Genomic DNA, 18,066 nt, shown 5'->3' with positions numbered 1-18,066 from the left:
TAAAAGTAATATCAAATTACAATGTAATTTGAAATAACTTTGCTTTCTGTTTATCTATATGTACTCTTATTAATAATATAATACTAATCGAGATTTAAATATACTATACTTCACGTCTTATTTATGGATTCTTCCGTTACTTCTTGGTAGAAAAGTTGCACATTTAAGGTTCAATAACAAGTACAAGTAAAAGAGCGAAAACAAAGTAGATGTTATTTAACCTTATACTATATTTCTTCCTTTCTAACTTGAAAATAAAAATGGTTGAAAGAAACGGCAATTTTTTGTGAAATGATTTGTCTAAAATTAAGAAACAAAATATGCTGAAGAAATATTTGATGTGCTTCACTTATTGCAAAACGTCTCGAGCAGAATTTAAAGGCGTCTAAAATGTTTCTCTCATCTGTTTAGTTTTTTCCTTTTAGACAAATTATTTCACAAAAGATTTGAGAGCTATTTTCTTCAAATACTTCTTCATTCGGGTATTGGATACTGGCTTATGCTTTGGTGTGTTGTTTGTTATTTGATGGTAAGTTCTCTACAGTTGGTTTTATGTCTGTAATTTGCATAGAGGCGCATTTGTTCCCTGTGACAAAGGATATGGCAGACAATTATATAGTATTTACTCTCAGAAACAGTCCCCTAAACTAATGGATCTGATAGCTGCTTATAGCCTTAGTTTGGGGCCTCACAGAAACATGTGGAATCAGAAGCGAACATGAAAAGAAAAGACAATGAGGAGGTCTGTAGAGTCTGTTGTGCATGATATTTGCAATGCTAACCTTAGGATTGCCTGATGGTGAAGCACGTTCTTCAGCAACTGTCGATGAAGCCACCCGTGTGCAGTGTTCTTTGGCAATGTATGTTGATCAACCACTTGGCCGCTGTCAAGTACTGCCAATCGTTCGCCATTTCGTTCATGTCCAGAAAAAAATCGCTCTCCCTCAGTTCTCGTCGAATTGGTGTGTTCCATGGCAGAAAGGTTGCAGTTCAGAACTTCCAACTCGGCGGCCACCATCAACATCATATGAACAAAGAAGCTGTCTACACTGAGGCAGGACTGAGATGTGACCAGGGAGCAGAAGGACTGGACGACGTACAGGAACTCGTACGTGGGAGACGCGTAGACGTCGACTGGGAGCCAGACGGGCAACGGCAGCTGCCGGTGGGCTTCCTGGTGCTCCTTGTCGGTCTTTGTGACGGCGCGGGACAGCACGGGACAGAGGACCCAGCCAATCACCGCCGGCACCGCCACCATCTGCGCAAACGAGAAAACCATGTCATCGCAATTCTTGGAGGACTGTTTGGAAGTAAGATCTATACAGGAGTTTGGTCAGAAAACTGTGGAACACTTGAACGATTTACTCGTAAACTGTTCAGCTCCTCCTGAACTAAAACAGTCTTTTATCTCCTGGGGAAAGTCAGGTCCAGTTTTAAACGCATTTGACTGTCATAATATTTAACTACATATCGCAAAGGAACGTAGCCATATATGGAAGTGAAACACGGATGATAACAAGTTTAGACAAGAAAAGAATAGAAGCTTTCGAAATGTGGTGCTACAGAATAATGCTGAAGATTAGATGGGTAGGTCCCGTAACTAATGAGGAGGTACTGAATAGAATTGACAGAAGAGGGGTTTGTAGCACAACTTGGGTAGAAGAAGGGATCGGTAGGTAGGACACGTTCTGAGGCATCAAGGTATTACCAATCTAGTATTGAAGGGAAGCTTGGAAGGCAAAAATTTTAGAGGGAGACAAAGAGATGAATACATTAAGCATATTCAGAAGTATATAGGTTGTAGTAGTTACTCGGAGATGAAGAAGCTTGCACAGGATAGAGTAGCATAGAGAGCTGCATCAAACCAGACCGTAGACCACAACAACAACAACACGCTCTGTTGAATCGACCATTTGCGTTTAACATACATGGGCAACAACCTATCACTCTGTATTAAAAAAGTAGAAGTGGGGTGCTGAGAGATTACAACTTGGGGTGTATTGTGATATTTGGTTCGGTTATTTAGTGATATAGCATTGCCCATAAAAGCTGGCACATAATTGTTAACTGTTAGTAATTTACATTTATCACAACTTATTTTTGTCAGTTGCTGTTAGGAATGAACCGAACGAAAAGTGATAACTCATTAATTCCAAACGTACTCCCGGTAGCGCAATATCGTGCCAGAGAAATACGATTTAATTAATAACACAGTTATTGAGGAACCAGTTTTGTGGCTATAGATCACGATGAATGAATGTGAGTAGCATGAGCGTTGAATCTATCAACTGTTGTTATTAATTACGCTAACTGTAGCATATAGTTTTAATAACCTTAAGTTATAATCTACATCTGTATTGCGTAAGCCATCTCACAGTGTAAGGCACGGAGTACTTCCGGTAGCGTGTAGTGCAATGGAGCCTGGAGACTTCGTCTAACCCTCACAATCCTGAGTTTGCTCTACTGAGAGTCCCCTATACCACTAATATATCTACAAAACAGATTTTGCAGAACCTGAAAATATTTTTGTACGTAATCCTGTTACTAAATAGGCTTATAACTCAATATGGACTGAAACAGACTATTTCACGATTTAACGAAATTTATTCTGATAATAGATTCAGTGCTTTCTCTTCCTATCTTTATCAATGCCTCCTTTTTCTTCCTCTACCTGATTTTTTCAAGTTAACATACGTTAATACTATGTACTATTTTCCCAAGTTTTCCAAACCTATGTTATTAAGTGTCATAAATGGTAGATAGTCCTGAAAACATTTATTCACTAATTCACTCATTCCTCCTACTCACTCACCTTGTTCTCAGTGTAAGACATAGAATCAAATTATAAAAATATTTGTGTCCACTTCTAATCTTTCTCTCTTTACGTTTTTCTTCGAATTTGTTTGTCCTCTCATTACAATAACTTAAATTAACATAACCAATGCTCCTATCTGTGTGTTGATCCAACACACTCTCAAATAACGTATGTTTTCAATACTACTTTGGAATAGTACTTCATCATATAACATACAATTTTTATTATCTTCTTTCATACCCAAGTTTTACCTAACATTTTACTTATTTCTTCTTCACTTTGGTCCTTGTTCAGATTCTTATAGATATTTTGCATTTCCCTTCCAGATTTACTTCGTTTGATGTACAAAATTTTTAATCCTCTAACCCTATAACAACTCATTACTGGGTAAATTCCCTAATGGTAACCTTCACAAAGTATATTGCACTATATTTTCTATCCCTTTCAAATAACTCACATTTAAATTCAGACTGTTTGGGTAATAGTGCTCATCAAGTTAATCTACAGTGCAGCAGCTGACACTTCTCGAAGAAATGTAACGCTCTAAAATCAGTATTGTGCCTCCAAAAGTATGTTTTGTTCTTTTTAATCTGCCAAACTACTGAGCAATAGGGACAATCTTGTTAATGTGCTATCAGTAGATGAGATTTCTTAAAAGATGTTCTATTTTCAGGATGCTCCCAACACGTAGGTTTTGAGCGTCTGAAAGGAACTGGTGATAAGAAGTATTTCTCTTCCAGTTATTCTATAGTTTCTTTCAAACCATCTAAGGGTTCTACTACTAAGAGCAATTGTTCTTTGCTCGTCCTTATTTTCTCCAAAATTTTGAAACAATTCAACACCAGTACAGTACTTACTACTATATGTTTCCAGACAGAAACGTTCGTTGATATGAGAGTGATTGTCTCATCTTGTGCCAATGCCTGCCTAGCGCTCAAACTTCTGAGACAATTTTCTCCCCAAAATCGTACTTTTGCCCACGACAGACCAGTTAAAGAAGGATCATTGGAAGCATGTCCCTGACATATTTCCACTAAAACCAACAGAACTAAATAGATGATTCAATTACTTTTTATGTATAAACGGAGAATCTTGAATAGGTTCGTATTAACTGCGTTTCCTGTCCCTTATGCGGATATAATGAGCCCCAAAAATTTGAATTCTGTTTTATATAAATTGCAACTTCTTCATTGTTCGACTTGTAATCCTTTTCATGAAGCCGAAACACGCCATTGGATTAACGACTGTACTGTCCTCAATACTCAGCAGCAGTTAACCGACCAGTATCACGTATAGTTATTCAAGCAGTTACCTCTGCCCCCAGTACCTGATCTAACACTCTTATCAACAAAGAGGCTACATTCAAACCAAAAGACTGCCTTACAGTGATAATATTTGTCCTAAAGAAAAAGCTCGTCTTTAAATTTACGTCCTCGGAATAGTGCTTGTCTATTCTTATAATACTATACGAGTATGCTCATCTTATATGGTAGAATTCGAAGCTGTGCATTTATTATAATGCTTCTCATGCTACTTTTACGATATTATCTTGTCATTTATCGATTATACAGACTTATATTATCCTGCTTCTATATTTATTTTTACGTTATTTTTTGACAGCTGATTCCATTGCTTTGTTATCAGACTATTATCTTAGACATTGATTTTTATATTCTGGGGCACACTGATCGCTAACTTTGTTAAAATATTTTGTAAATACCATTAATGTTAAATGCTATTCCCATTTTGTATCCCTCCACATCTGTCAGATCCGAATATACCGAAACGGTGTAAACTAATTATCTATTTTGCTATATACGATCTTGGATAACAAGGATTTCACAACATTCGTTGAAATGACAATGACAGATAACTATAGTCGGATCGCCCGTTGCGACCCATAGTCTCTGAACTAGCATGTTGTAAGTGGAGAAACTGGCTGGCTCTTCGTGTGCTGCTGTCGTGAGTCGATATGGAAAGAGCGTGAAGCCCGGTGAAAACACAAGCAGGCAAAAAAGTACTGGACATCGACGCTATATTACAGAGCGTGAAGGTTGCTGACTTGTGTTCTATGCATGTAAGGGTAGGCGGCGACATTTGTTCTCATGATGACGAAACTGTAGGCGCAAGAGATCACGGAGATTAGACCATGGCTCAACGGAAATGAATGACATTTCTTGTTACACCAGGTCGAAGGTCATATCAGGATACGCTGTCGTTCAGGCGAATGCTGATCAAAACGTTTACCACGCTACGAACGTAGGCTTGCTGAAGCAGTATTATGTTGTGTTTGGCATCCATGGGATCTGTAGCAGTAACCAAAGATGCCATGAGAGCTGAGGTCTACGAGAATCTCACTCAGGCTCATTTGCTTCCTTTTACGCTTGATCGAGGGCATCTTCCAACAGGCTATCTCTCCGTATTACAGGCCCAGGGTCGTGCTACAGTTGTTTACGGAGCATTACACTGAACTTACACTGATGTCTCTGAACGCAGTGGAACACGTCTCGAAAGCTATCGGGCTCTATCTCTACAAGCACAAACCACAGCCCGCATTTTGCCAGAAATGCATAGACGCTTAATGCTACACATCTTCAGAAACCTACCAAGGAATTGCCTGCAAGCAGAATTGGCGCTGTATTGCGTTCCAAATGTGGATCAGCACACTACTAAGCAATCCTTAGTCTGTTTTTAGGTCCGTATATATGATGATTGAGTCTGAAAACAGAAGTAACCTGCACTTTCTTGCAATCGTTGGTACACTCCTTTACGTAAGCCAGACACGCTAAACACCTGTTAGAAAGGGAAAGTATCTCAATCAGAGCAGCCTTAGACTGCTAAATGATTTTTGTTTTTTATTTAATTTTTTTTATTGTTTTGCGGTCACTTATCTCAACATCTTCTCTTTTGGCGTTTGAGTAACGGTTGAAACGAGGAAACATATTTCAATTTTATGGAATGAAGCTATTTTAGAACAGCGGACTCGGTAAATAGCAAAGCTCTGAGTAGGAGAAAACACATACACACACACAAACACACACACACACACACACACACACACACACACACACACACACAAACACACACATGCACATGCAAGCGCAGTTTTTGCTCTCCCAATCGCAACCTAGTGTTTTACTGCAATAAACAATGGAAGAGCCCGTCGTCATGTACGCCTGAGCCACCATCTTAACTCCGCTAATACAATTTTTGAACCTCTGCTTGTAGTTTATTTTCTGGCCTCTGCTTCACCATATTTGTTCTCACACTACCTTCTATGTATCAAAACTGCTGGTTCACAGACACATATTACTGGAATGGCAATCAGTGATCTCTATACGACCTGGATGTAAAAGTCAGATCCTTGAGTACAGAACTGCAGAGTGGCTCCAGATCCATGTGCTTCGAATCGTCCGCCATGATGTAGTTTGGCATACAAATTTCCATCTGTCTGTACGTAACAAAGAAATGCAGACTGATTTTTTTGTTTTGAACTTTATGTCAGCATGTGATGTAATAGGCTGGTGCGGGAGCGGAATCGAAACGTATTTTCTTTTCGTGTTTGTGACTTTCCTAGCAGCTATGTTGTAGTTTAGCAAGAAACGAGATATGAGCAACTACGGCTGCCACAATCAGATAACGGAAGTTCAAGATCCAGGTGGTATAGAGATCACTGCTGCAAATACTGTACAGAAGGTCACTTGTGTCACCGAAGCCAGTGCTTAAGAATATGGTGGCAAGCGCAAAGGACGTGTGAACAGCTGTTTATTGACTGATAAAACCGTCGTAAGATATGCGAAAAACTGATATAACAACGTTATCTTTACGGTTTTGACGTAGTGTTCAATGTATATGGCGTGTTTGGCTGTAATATTTTGTACAGCATATGGAAGATACAAGGAAAGGAACATGTCTCAGTGCAAGCCTAACTAGAAACATCTTAGGTATTTTTGCCCTTGTGCTGTATACAAGCCTAAATAATTTCATTAAAGTTTTTCGTATCTCAGATACGATAATGTTTAAATAGTTTGTGTATTTTAAGGGTTTTAATAAATCTAGTCGGGAAAGGTCGGGTAAGAGTACATGTCCAGAAGGAGTTAGCAGTGACATTTTATCTATACTGGCGGCACCGACCGAGAACGAAAAACTACATACAGTTGTCGCTTCCACGGCGACGCCATCACATGTAATCTTGAAGAGCTCGTCCAGATTTATTGGTTATAGCAGGTAAATATAATTTTCAGTTTAAACTTACATAATCTTTAAGTTGTACATCGTAAGTAGTATGCACTAGAAACAAACACGGAAGCCAAGCAGTGTCTGTGATTTGTGACATTTATTTTGAACTGTTTGGCGTATTGGTCAAGTACGCTGCAAGATGGTTAGAAAGACTATGCGCGTCTCTTAACCCCCCCCCCCCCCCACACATACACACACACACAAAACAGGAAGACCCATACGCAGAAGACAGATGTGAGTGGTTTGTTTCGAGTTGCATGTTCCAGCGTAGCCGCAATCCAAACAGCTGAGAAATCCTCCCGTTCCATTCGGATATCTTCACAGCAGAAGACTTTGCTCAATCAGAAATCCCTGAGAGAGACGAATTTACAACAATTCAAGAAGGCAAAGGCGTTCCACAAACGATGCTCCTCGATGACAGAAAATTTGTCTGTGCAGTCACCAGGAAAAAGCCAAGAACGTTACACAAGTGAAGTTCAGAGTACTGATGTACGAACAGGTGTAGGCTTATCCAATATTTATCCTCTGTCAAAATATAATCGACCCTAAATAAAGAAAAAAATAGCAAAAAAATCTGTGATTTTCTCTAGGTCTCCTACAAAAATGCATTGTTAGAGAAACAAGCTAAGCCAGATAAAACCAAGAAGAAACAAAATACCAGTAACGAATACCACATTATCCCTAGGGCTAATCTGAACTTAACCGGGCCATCATCTTCAGGAGCAAGCAGGTTCAAATCTAAGGAGGGATCTGATGTTTTGAATTACCCATGGCGTGGTGAAGTCTACAAAGAGCCTATCACGGAAGGCTGGATGAAGTGTGATTGGATTAATCGCGATGTCGGCATGAAGAAAGCTCAGGTTATGAAGGACGTGGTTAATTTTCTTGTGGTTTATGTTAGTCCATACTCTTTGACTACATGTCGCGTACTCTTACCGGACGATGCGGCTAAGACTACGAACGAGCAGAATTTGAAAGTTAGGCAGCTGTAACTGATGTATGTTGTTCACAAATAAACCAGCAATAATTTGTTATCAGAAAAGTTTGTATTAACCTTCTCATATACTAGGTATGAGCGGTAAAATACTAAACGCGGACTCTTTCCGGACTTTCCCCTACAAAATTTCAACTGTATTTTAACACAGTAATTTTGGTTTGGAGTCTATGTCCTGCACGTAAAATTGTGTGATGACGTATATATATGTAAGTCGATGTGCTTCTCATAACACGATTCTACATCTTATGTGTTAAACTCAACTAGTACGCAAGTATTTTCTCGCATGCGGAACTAATTTAGACCGCTTCGTAAAGCTTACAACGCTTTTTTGTATCAGACAATAGTAGTAGTAGCATACACAAGCTTCTTGACGCCGCCATCTTACCTTATTAAACGTCTGGCTTTATTAAATGATACGCCTTTGCCAATCTAGTAACGTATGTCTGTGTCCCCTCCTCTGCCACCATTAACCTCACATCACGTAGCTCATTGACAGAATGTCATAAGACGTTACAAGAGAAGTTTGCTCTATGTACCCTGCTGCTAGCTCCATGATAGTTCGATCTCTGACCGACTGCTCAGCAGTCTTATTCTCGTAGTTGGTCTCATACACCACAGATGTAAAAACGATACTTTCGTCTCTGACCTCCTGCTCCGCCGCCACTGTTCGTTTACTTCGGTTTGTGATACCCTGTGGACATCGTCTGGCTATCGAGAGTCATGTGGCTTCCATCCCCATGCTACTTTGCACACTGCTATCGAATACGAAGTGTTTAGCGTCTTTTGCGATTATGACAATTTAAATCTCTTTATAGTACCTACTGTATGTCTTTTTATCGAATTATATACCAAACAGTTGATTTATCCACATAATCTAATACCTGGTCTAAAGTGCTAAATCTCTCAACAGTTCTGTTGGATTTTTTTTTTTTTAAGATCACTTTTCATTCATCTTAATTTTACTAAAAGTGATGCAGCACCCGCCCGGGTCCAGTGATCAAGGCTCAGCGTAAGTTACGACTGCAGCCTGCCACTTTGGCAGGTTTTCTGATTTCGATATAGCTATTGTAACCGATACGAACCCCAACACACGTGCGTAACCATGCAGGATTGCAATCATACTGTAGCGCGATGCTAGAAAAAAAGATCTGAACTTACAACCATACCTACAACTAAATCCTTAATTTACTTTCGATTTGCGTATTTCAAAGTATTTCTTAGCAAACTGTAAAATGGTTTGTTTACTTACTACATACTACGGTTTTTAGTTAGTACCTCACTATGTTGCAAGTAAAACGCTTTAAATTTTGATGAAAAAGTTGTAAATAACGTTGAAGTAATGGTGGGTACAAAAAACTATCAGCACCTGACGTTTCTTAGAAGTTTTTAAGTAATGATCACTTCGCCAAACACTGTGTTAGAGAGGAATACGATAAAGCATCATGTTCTACACTACAAAAATGTAATTGGCGTTATTTTCCTTATATTGCTTTCCTTACCGATTGTCCATAAATTTTCTTCATTTCTTACCTTATCAATACACCAGATTATCAACTTTCTTCTGTAGCACGACATCTCTGATTCTATTCTCTTCTGGTTTTCTCACAGCCCACATGCTTCACTTCCATACAATGTACATTCCCAGAAATTTCTTCCTTCAATTAAGGCCTATGTTTGATACTAGCAGACTTTTATTGGTCAGGAATGCCCTTTTTGCAAGTGCTAGACTTCTTTTGATGTCCTCCTTGCTCCGTCCGTCACTGGTTATTTTGCTGCCTAAGTAGAGTAATTGCTTAATTTCACCTACTTCATGACCTTAAATCCTAATGATAAGTTTCTCGCTGTTCTCATTTCTGCTACTTCTCATTACTTTCGCTTTTCTTCTATTTACTCTCAGTCCATACTCTATAGTCATTAGACTGTTCATTCCATTCAGTGTGTCATGTAATTCTTCTTCCCTTTAACTGAGGATAGCAATGTCATCAGCGAATCTTTCATTGATATCCTTTCACCTTGAAATTTAATCCCAATCCCGAATCTCCCTTCCACTTCCATCATATCTACTTCGATGTACAGATTGAACAGTAGGGTTGAAAGACTTCACCCCTGTCTTACACCCTTTTTTATCCCACGACCTCGTTTTTGGTCGTCCACCCTTATTATTCGCTGTTGGCTCTTATACATATTGTATTTTACCCGTCTCTCCCCGTAGCTTACCGCTATTTTTCTCAGAATTTCGAACATCTTGTATTATTCTACATTGTCGAAACGCTTTATACAGATCGACAAATCCTATGAACGAGTCTTGATTTTTCCTTAGCCTTCCTGCCATAATGAACCGCAACGTCATAATTGTCTCTCTGGTGTCTTTACCCTTCGTAAAGCCAAACTGTTCGTCATCTAATACATCATCAATTTTCTTTTCCATTCTTATCAGCAACTTGAATGCACGAGCTGTTAAGCTGCTTGTACGATAACCTCGCACTTTTCAGCTCTTCCAGTCTGGGACTGGGTGTTTGTGTTGTCCTCGTCATTTCATCATCAGTCATTAAATTGGCAAGATAGGACTGAGAAAAATATGGGATTGTGCACGGGCGCTGATAACCTTGCAGTCGAGCCCACCACAAACCAAACATCATCATTATCATCATCATCATCATCATCATCATCATCATCATCATCATCTGCCTCATTTGATCTTAAGACCTCCAAATCTCTCTTAAATCCTAATACTGGATCCCCTAGCTATTCTAAATCGTCTCCTGCTTGTTCTATCACATAAGACAAATATTCGCCCTCATAGAAACCTTCAATGTACTTTTTCCACCTATCTGCTCGCTCTTCTACATTTAACAGTGTGATTCCCGTTGCACTCTTTATGTTACAACCCTTGCTTTTAATATTACAAAAGGTTGTTTTGCTGAGTCCTTCCGACAATAATTTCTTTTTTGATTTCTTCACATTTTTCATGCAACCATTTCGTTTTAGCTTCCCTGCAATTTCTATTTATTTCATTTCTCAGCAAATTTTATTTCTGTATTCGTGAATTTCGCTGAACATTTTTTTACTTACTTCTTTCCTCGATGAACTGTAGCATGTCGTCTGTTGCTCATGGTTTCACATACAGAGCATCAACCATCTGAGTTTCATTCAGAACCTAACAAAAGCATCAGGTATGGAGACTTTAGCCATTATTGATGCTGTATTTTAGGAGCAGAACAGAGTTGAGATGCTTCATTTACTTTATTCGACAATATATGTAGATTACAGCTGCTGGCAAAGTACCTATACGTCAGAAGAACAATGTTTACAAATCCTTTGCATAACCATGGTTGTAACACATTAACAGTGAAGTACAATATTTCATGGTACGAGTAACACTCGTTACTTAACACATAAGTAGGCAAGATATGCCAATAAATTGCACTGTGCACACAAACTTTGAATTCCAATTTTCTCACTGCACAAGATTCTGTAAGGAAAAAATAGCAATTCCCACATAGTTATCTTTATAAAACGCTCGTTTACTGGTAACAAGCTGGAAATTCATGTAATTCTGTGGTCCCAGCCTCACTTGAAATATCCATACTTCAGTTTTATTCAAAAAATAGAGATACTAAAAATGAATTTGTTTCTACTGTACAAGATGTACACAGTTACCCCAAATAGAAGCAGTAGCGATGAGGATGCAAAGCTAGCAGCATTACAGTCAGTATATAGTTCTGGTGGTGCTCATCATCAAAAAGTGAAACAGCACAACCATAACAAAGTTTTCCATTCTCATTGACAACCATATGATATAGTGATCATAGCAGATAGCCATCAGTGTTTTTCGGCATTTTTAATGATTTATCGTGGAGATCCATTCCAGTTAGAGAAGTTAGTAGGTGTAGGGAAAGCGGCTATAAAACATGCTTAAAAGTGGAGGATGGAAGGTGTTCATGACATCATTGAAGAATAATGGTTGCTTGATTGGTTGCACCAGTTGGGGGAGCTAGTGAGATAAGGGAAAATAGCGGACAAACAGAATGTCTGCATTTATGGCATGCTGAATGTGCACACACTCAAGATATAAGAGGAGAGATGTAGGAGAAGGCAACATCCTTCTTCACAGCACGTTTCAACAAAATGATAATACTGCACTCTATTGTAGACCCATACATTTGACGTACAATTGACGTCAGGAGTCTTAGGACAGAGAGAATGTACATGTTACTTATGAATATACAGTTGGCCTGTATCTCCACAGTTAGTAGCACGCAGCTAATGAGCACTATGGCACATCAAGCGAGGCTCCACACACTTATCATAGAAGTATGTGATATGGTGTGTGACTAGACGCCATAAAGCACATGACACTGTGAATCTCACTATAGTCTTCTCTGTCCTACAATTTTCCGTCAAAAATTCTTGGATCTTGAACACTCGAGTTCAACAACTTCCTCACACAGTGGACCAGTGTTCAGTTCCAAATTTTAACACATTTACTTTACTGAGTTGCCTTACACAATGTATGGCCTATTACTGAATGATAAAATCCATTTATCTGTATTGTGATTTAACAGAAGACCAAAGGTTGAAGTGTTAATCAATATCTGGCGGTAGTGGTAACTAAATGAATAACAACAAGGAGATTCTATAGTCTCAGACTTACTGTTTATAGTTTTTCGAATCTCATAAAACGTTTTTCCGTAAATAACATCGTTGGTTAAATTGGGGTAAATTCTGTAGTTATCACACTTCCAGATTTATTATCAAAAACAATTATACCTCAGTAATTGTGTTTAAATACCTAAAAATCTCAAATTAAATTGGCTAAACGCAGTATTTTCAGATGCAAGTATTGTCTTGCGTGTCACGTGTATGCATTTATGTAATAGCTCTATGAAGACTGGACAAAGCAAAAGTAAAGTTGTGAAGCTTCAAGCCTGCCTACATATCACTCAGTGCCACGATTTTTCCACATGAACAGCTCGAATGCAACAGAAAGGCAAGCTCCATATTTCGAGTGGCAGTCCACACATGTCAGCCTGACCAGGCTGTCCATTTTACAGTCAGCCTTTATGGCTGGAGGGAGAAGTCACATAAGTACCACCTTCTTGCTGTCTACATACAGTCCTCAGATTACGTGCGATTAAATGTCCTGCATGGCTTGGACTTTGCATTTATTGACTGAAATTTATTGGTAGTTCGAGAAAACAATTGAAGTATACCATACTAAGTCTCATGACTGTAGGGCATAGGACTGTTTGGAATGTAAGGCGTATCTGTGTGTTGATAGATGCAGAGGATTTCTCCACCTCTGTACACTCTCTAGAGTTCTAGGTCTGACACACGGTGGGTTCACGACAATCATAGGTGGGACAGCCCTGATTATCCATGGTAGGTCTTTAGCCAATCCATGTCCACAGTTACTTTGTGATCTGCCAACTGTATCTCAGAGTTGACTGCAGATGTCAGACTCACAATTTAGATGGCCCTTTGTAAGACGAAGAGAATTATTTTTTGTTTTCCCTTTTTGAGCACTGTGTTTTACAACAAGATAATGACACTTTGCTGGGCTGGCAGTAACACTGCACCTTTGCTCCTCCTCTTTACCTGTTTTGCAGTGACTTTGAGACTACTCTACTGTACCTGTCACTAAATCATTTAAAGTCTTCAGCCAGGCGCTTTACCTCGCATGAATCAACTCTTGGCAGTCATTTGTATGATTGAAATGAAGAACTCCTTGGTCACCTGATTACCATCTCACAGGGTGTGTGCCCTTTTGATTTGTCGATTCAGCAGTTGTGAGTGAACAAGATGTATGGCTAACATCTGTCCCAGTCATTATATGTCATGTTCACATCGTACGATGACGTTCCTAAAATTATCTTATGAAGCTGTTACACGATGTCATTAGCTAGGACAGACACAGGGCAAAATACGCCCTTGTACTTAAACATATATATCTCCAAAAATATTACAGCTGAAACAGTAAAACTTGAGACTTTTATGTACAACATAGTGCTTGATATTTTATGGAATTTTTGTTTGAAAATGAATTTCGATAGACATTTTATAAGGATTTGAATTTTTAATTACCATTGGTTACTGTAATATACCTTTCCTCGTAAACTAACCAAGCAATAAAACCGGAATTTCACAGTTTGCATGTTTATAAGAGGCTAATAAAACGTATGCAACATACTTTTCTATGGTCATGGATGCTTCGAAATTAATTTTTCAGTTTTGTGTTATCCAGGACTGCTCTATTTTTTTCAAATTTTAAGGTAGAACTTTTCTCAGAGAAAGGATAATGGAAAGTGCTTCACAACATTATTCAGTAATTCTTAAGAACTATGCCAACTATCAGGATGATAGCTTTCATAGTTCCTGAGGAAAGATACATTACAGCTCAAACAAATCTGTTTACAGAAATTCGCATTTAATGTTTTTATTTCAATTTTGCCAATCTTGCTATACCTCTAGTGACTAATGCTGTCAGTGTCATTATTCTTTATTCACTTACTCATCTTCCTGGGGTGATCTCTTCCCCTGCCTCCTTTGGCTAGCCACTTCTGCATTTTTTCTTCTGCAGCCTGAGCTCTGTTCTGTCGCACTTCAGCAGTGCTTCTAAGTATCTACAGTGTGAATACACCTGGATGGAAGCCTAGTCTGCAGGCACTTAACTCGACCTACATTTCCCCTACTGAACACTAGACATGCATCACATGCAGCTGTATTCACAATAATTGAGGACACAAATACTGTTTTTGAACAACGCATCCATATAAGGTGATTGTAACTCTCATTTTAATTTTATGTTTTCCCATGCACACATTTTTTCAGCAGTTCAAGATTGGCTAGGTACCTGTTAGTTAGTTCTATAACAATTAAAACAGCAAGTGGAAACCATGTTTGTGGATGTATGCCTTTCCACTTGCTTCTGCCTGAAGATATTTGCACCACGATATGTCACAAAGTGAATGCTGAGTATTATCATTTGTGGAATGTTTGTGGACGAATATTGGCCACACAGCTTGTGGCATTGTTTACACACTACGTAAGATCTCTGATAGCGTTTCCATAGAATAATTGTAAAGTGTGAATTTACTTGTCTGTCAGTCTGTTAACACCTCCCAGTGGCTTTCCATCTTCTAATTTCTTGCCTTTCATTTCTTTCTTCGGTCTGAGAAGTCTACCTCCCATTCGCTTTTGAACATGCCCGAAACATTCTAGTTTTTCGGTTTTACTTCGTAAACCATAAGGATTGCTCTCTAAAACGGTCTTAAAAGCACTGGAATCGCCATCACCTAGATACTTCACATACCTAGCACCATTTTGTTCAACTGAGCTTCGAAATATTAGTTTCATCCCAGCTGCTTCCATCCCACCATTTGACCCATGCTAATTTATGCTACGTACGTTCTTCTGTTTCTGCTACCACTTTTCTTCTTCACTGCCATCGTTGTCCTTTCTTGTGTGACACCTACTTTAATATATGCTCATTACTTAGAAGTCTAAGATTTTCTCTGTAACCACACTAATGACAGATGAACACCTTAAAGTGACATATGGTCCCTCTTCCTCTGTATTCCATCACAAGAGACAAGCAGATCAGTCCTTCTTCCCCTTCATTGTTAATATTCATAGCTTCCTCAAAAGCTACTTTCATGTTCTCCTTGCACTCAACTTTGAGAGCACTCCTGAGGAGTATTGCATTGTAATCACTAGATCTAGCCACTGGTGCAGGCGTGTTCTTCAAGTCACGAAACAAATTGTTGCCTTTCTGCTTACACCTAATCACCTCATGGTGTAACACAATCTTGTATTCGCCTCATACATCTTCCCATGGAGAGTGGAAGTCTTGAACTGTACATCATATTTACAAACTTTACATAAAATATGTACAGTTCTTTCAATGCCAACTCTGTCACTGTCATCATACTGTCTAAGGCCCTTGGACCCACAATTACCACATGCACACGAAACATTAATCACATGTGCAAGTACTTCAAAGACAGTTAACCTAAATCCACTGGAAAACTAGCAGTGGTTAGACACTGGACTCGCATTCGGGAGGACGACGGTTCAATCCCGCGTCCGGCCATCCTGATTTAGGTTTTCCGTGATTTCCCTAAATCGCTCCAGGCAAATGCCGGGATGGTTCCTTTGAAAGGGCACGGCCGACTTCCTTCACCGTCCTTCCCTAATCCGATGAGACCGATGACCTCGCTGTCTGGTCTCCTTCCCCAAACCAACCAACCAACCAACTGGAAAACTAGTCTTTGGCACTGTACACAGCATCATCAATTCCTTCTCTAATTTTCTTCTTCGATTAACTCAGTGACTTCGTCGAAAACTGTTCTTCACACTTAGGAGCAGTATCTATAACACTGTTATTTAAATTTCCTGTGCCTTTTACACGTGAAATTCGCATTTCATCACTTTTTCGAATATGCGTCCACTGTTACAACCCATTTGGAGCAAAACAGGTTGACATACCCAAAAATAAAAACTGAAATAAGTTTGTAGTACGTGTTATTAAAAAAACACCTTGTAAACAAGGAAACAAGCAAAGGTAATCTTTCTTACAGCCTCCTAGACTCATATGCAGTTCGTTTCGATTGTGTGAACGAAAAATTAACGCATAGAAAATTTATAGCGTAGAGAAGGTGTGTATCACAGTATAGAAAGAGGGTGCATGGCAGTCAAAGGCACTTTTGTAAAACACATTTCTAGCCATAATTGATTATGAAACTTCTCAATGTTACTCTTAAAGAACCAGTCTAATAGATTACGCAATAAAAAATTGTATTTTTCGCAATTTTGCCCTACATCTGCCCTTAAGATGGAAGGCAGGGGTTTGCACTACACATTTTTTATTTTTAAGCTTGAACGCTTGGGTATATCAAGCACACATAAAATTTATTTCCTGACCCTTCAGGAAGGCATTGGGGCTCCTGAAAGGGCAATACTAAATAAGTGACATCGTCTCAGCCATAAGTCAGCAACCGATACGCAAACTAAGTAGTGTGAAGCATGTTCTATAACTGACGCAATATATTTGTTTTTCTGTTTCATCTGTGGAAAGCATACCATAATGTCTAAAGCTACAACATCAAAAGGCCTGGAAGCCCCAGGCAAAGTTTGTAGCGAGAGTCAAAGTCTGGTTTGAACTGGCAGCCGTTCCGCCAGTAATGCATCACAACTCAAAGCATTAGTGGCACTCTTCTCACAGTGACAGCATGGATACTATCATTATACTACATGATGACAAAGCACTGAAGCCCCTGTGGTATCACCAGTCAGTTTCCAAGGTGACTTTTGCAATACAGGACACTATCTTTCGATATAGAATTCTGAGCCACTTATCGTTGGTCATCTGCATCTTGCTCAAATGCTTCCAACAACTCAGCAATCAGTATCTCATCTGCTAGGAATACACAAGCCTTCCTACTCAATGCATCTGTGTTCTGATGCATTCTTCCTCATTTATGCTGGATTTTATAGTCATATTCACTTGATTTGAAAGCCCATGTCATCAAGCAACTACTTGAATCCTTTAGATTCAATAGTCACAGTAAGGCCACATGATCAATAGTTACGGAAAATCACCTATCACCTGTTGCTAATATTTAAAGAAATTCACCCAGAATACCAATGATAACACTACAGCAATATCACTGGCATCACAAGATAAAATACACAGCCTTTCAAAATGTGGACAGATTAAGAAGAGATATCTCATCAAAATATCCTTAATCTACTGTATTGGTGTCATGTATTTTGTGGTCCACTCAAAAGACATCCGTTTCTAATAGCATAGTCTCTAGTTCGGTGATAGTAGTACAGTCTTTCATGGATCATTGATAGTAAGTGTCCTTCTTTTATTGTGGTTCTGGTTTCAATCCAACTGAACTTTTAATGTGGCCCAGGTATTGTACCTGACAATCTGTGGAAAACAATTGTTTTACCTTCAAACTTGGGTGTATCACTTGCAGTCTTGACAAGATGTTTTTCAGCCATTCAG

General features: G+C 39.0%; 1 protein-coding gene across 1 annotated transcript in view; it reads right to left on the bottom strand.

Moving 5' to 3' along the window:
- The window catches only part of LOC126412832 (odorant receptor Or1-like), an 85,708-nt gene that overhangs the window by 41,455 nt on the left and 26,187 nt on the right, over positions 1-18,066 (bottom strand). Inside the window, exon 3 of the mRNA XM_050082706.1 lies at positions 783-1,258. Within this exon, the coding sequence (XP_049938663.1) occupies positions 783-1,258 (476 nt within the window). The remainder of the gene's footprint in view (positions 1-782; positions 1,259-18,066) is intronic.

This window comes from Schistocerca serialis, chromosome 1 (genome assembly GCF_023864345.2).
Source record: "Schistocerca serialis cubense isolate TAMUIC-IGC-003099 chromosome 1, iqSchSeri2.2, whole genome shotgun sequence".
NCBI lineage: Eukaryota > Metazoa > Arthropoda > Insecta > Orthoptera > Acrididae > Schistocerca > Schistocerca serialis.
This window is presented reverse-complemented; position numbering and strand designations above follow the sequence as displayed.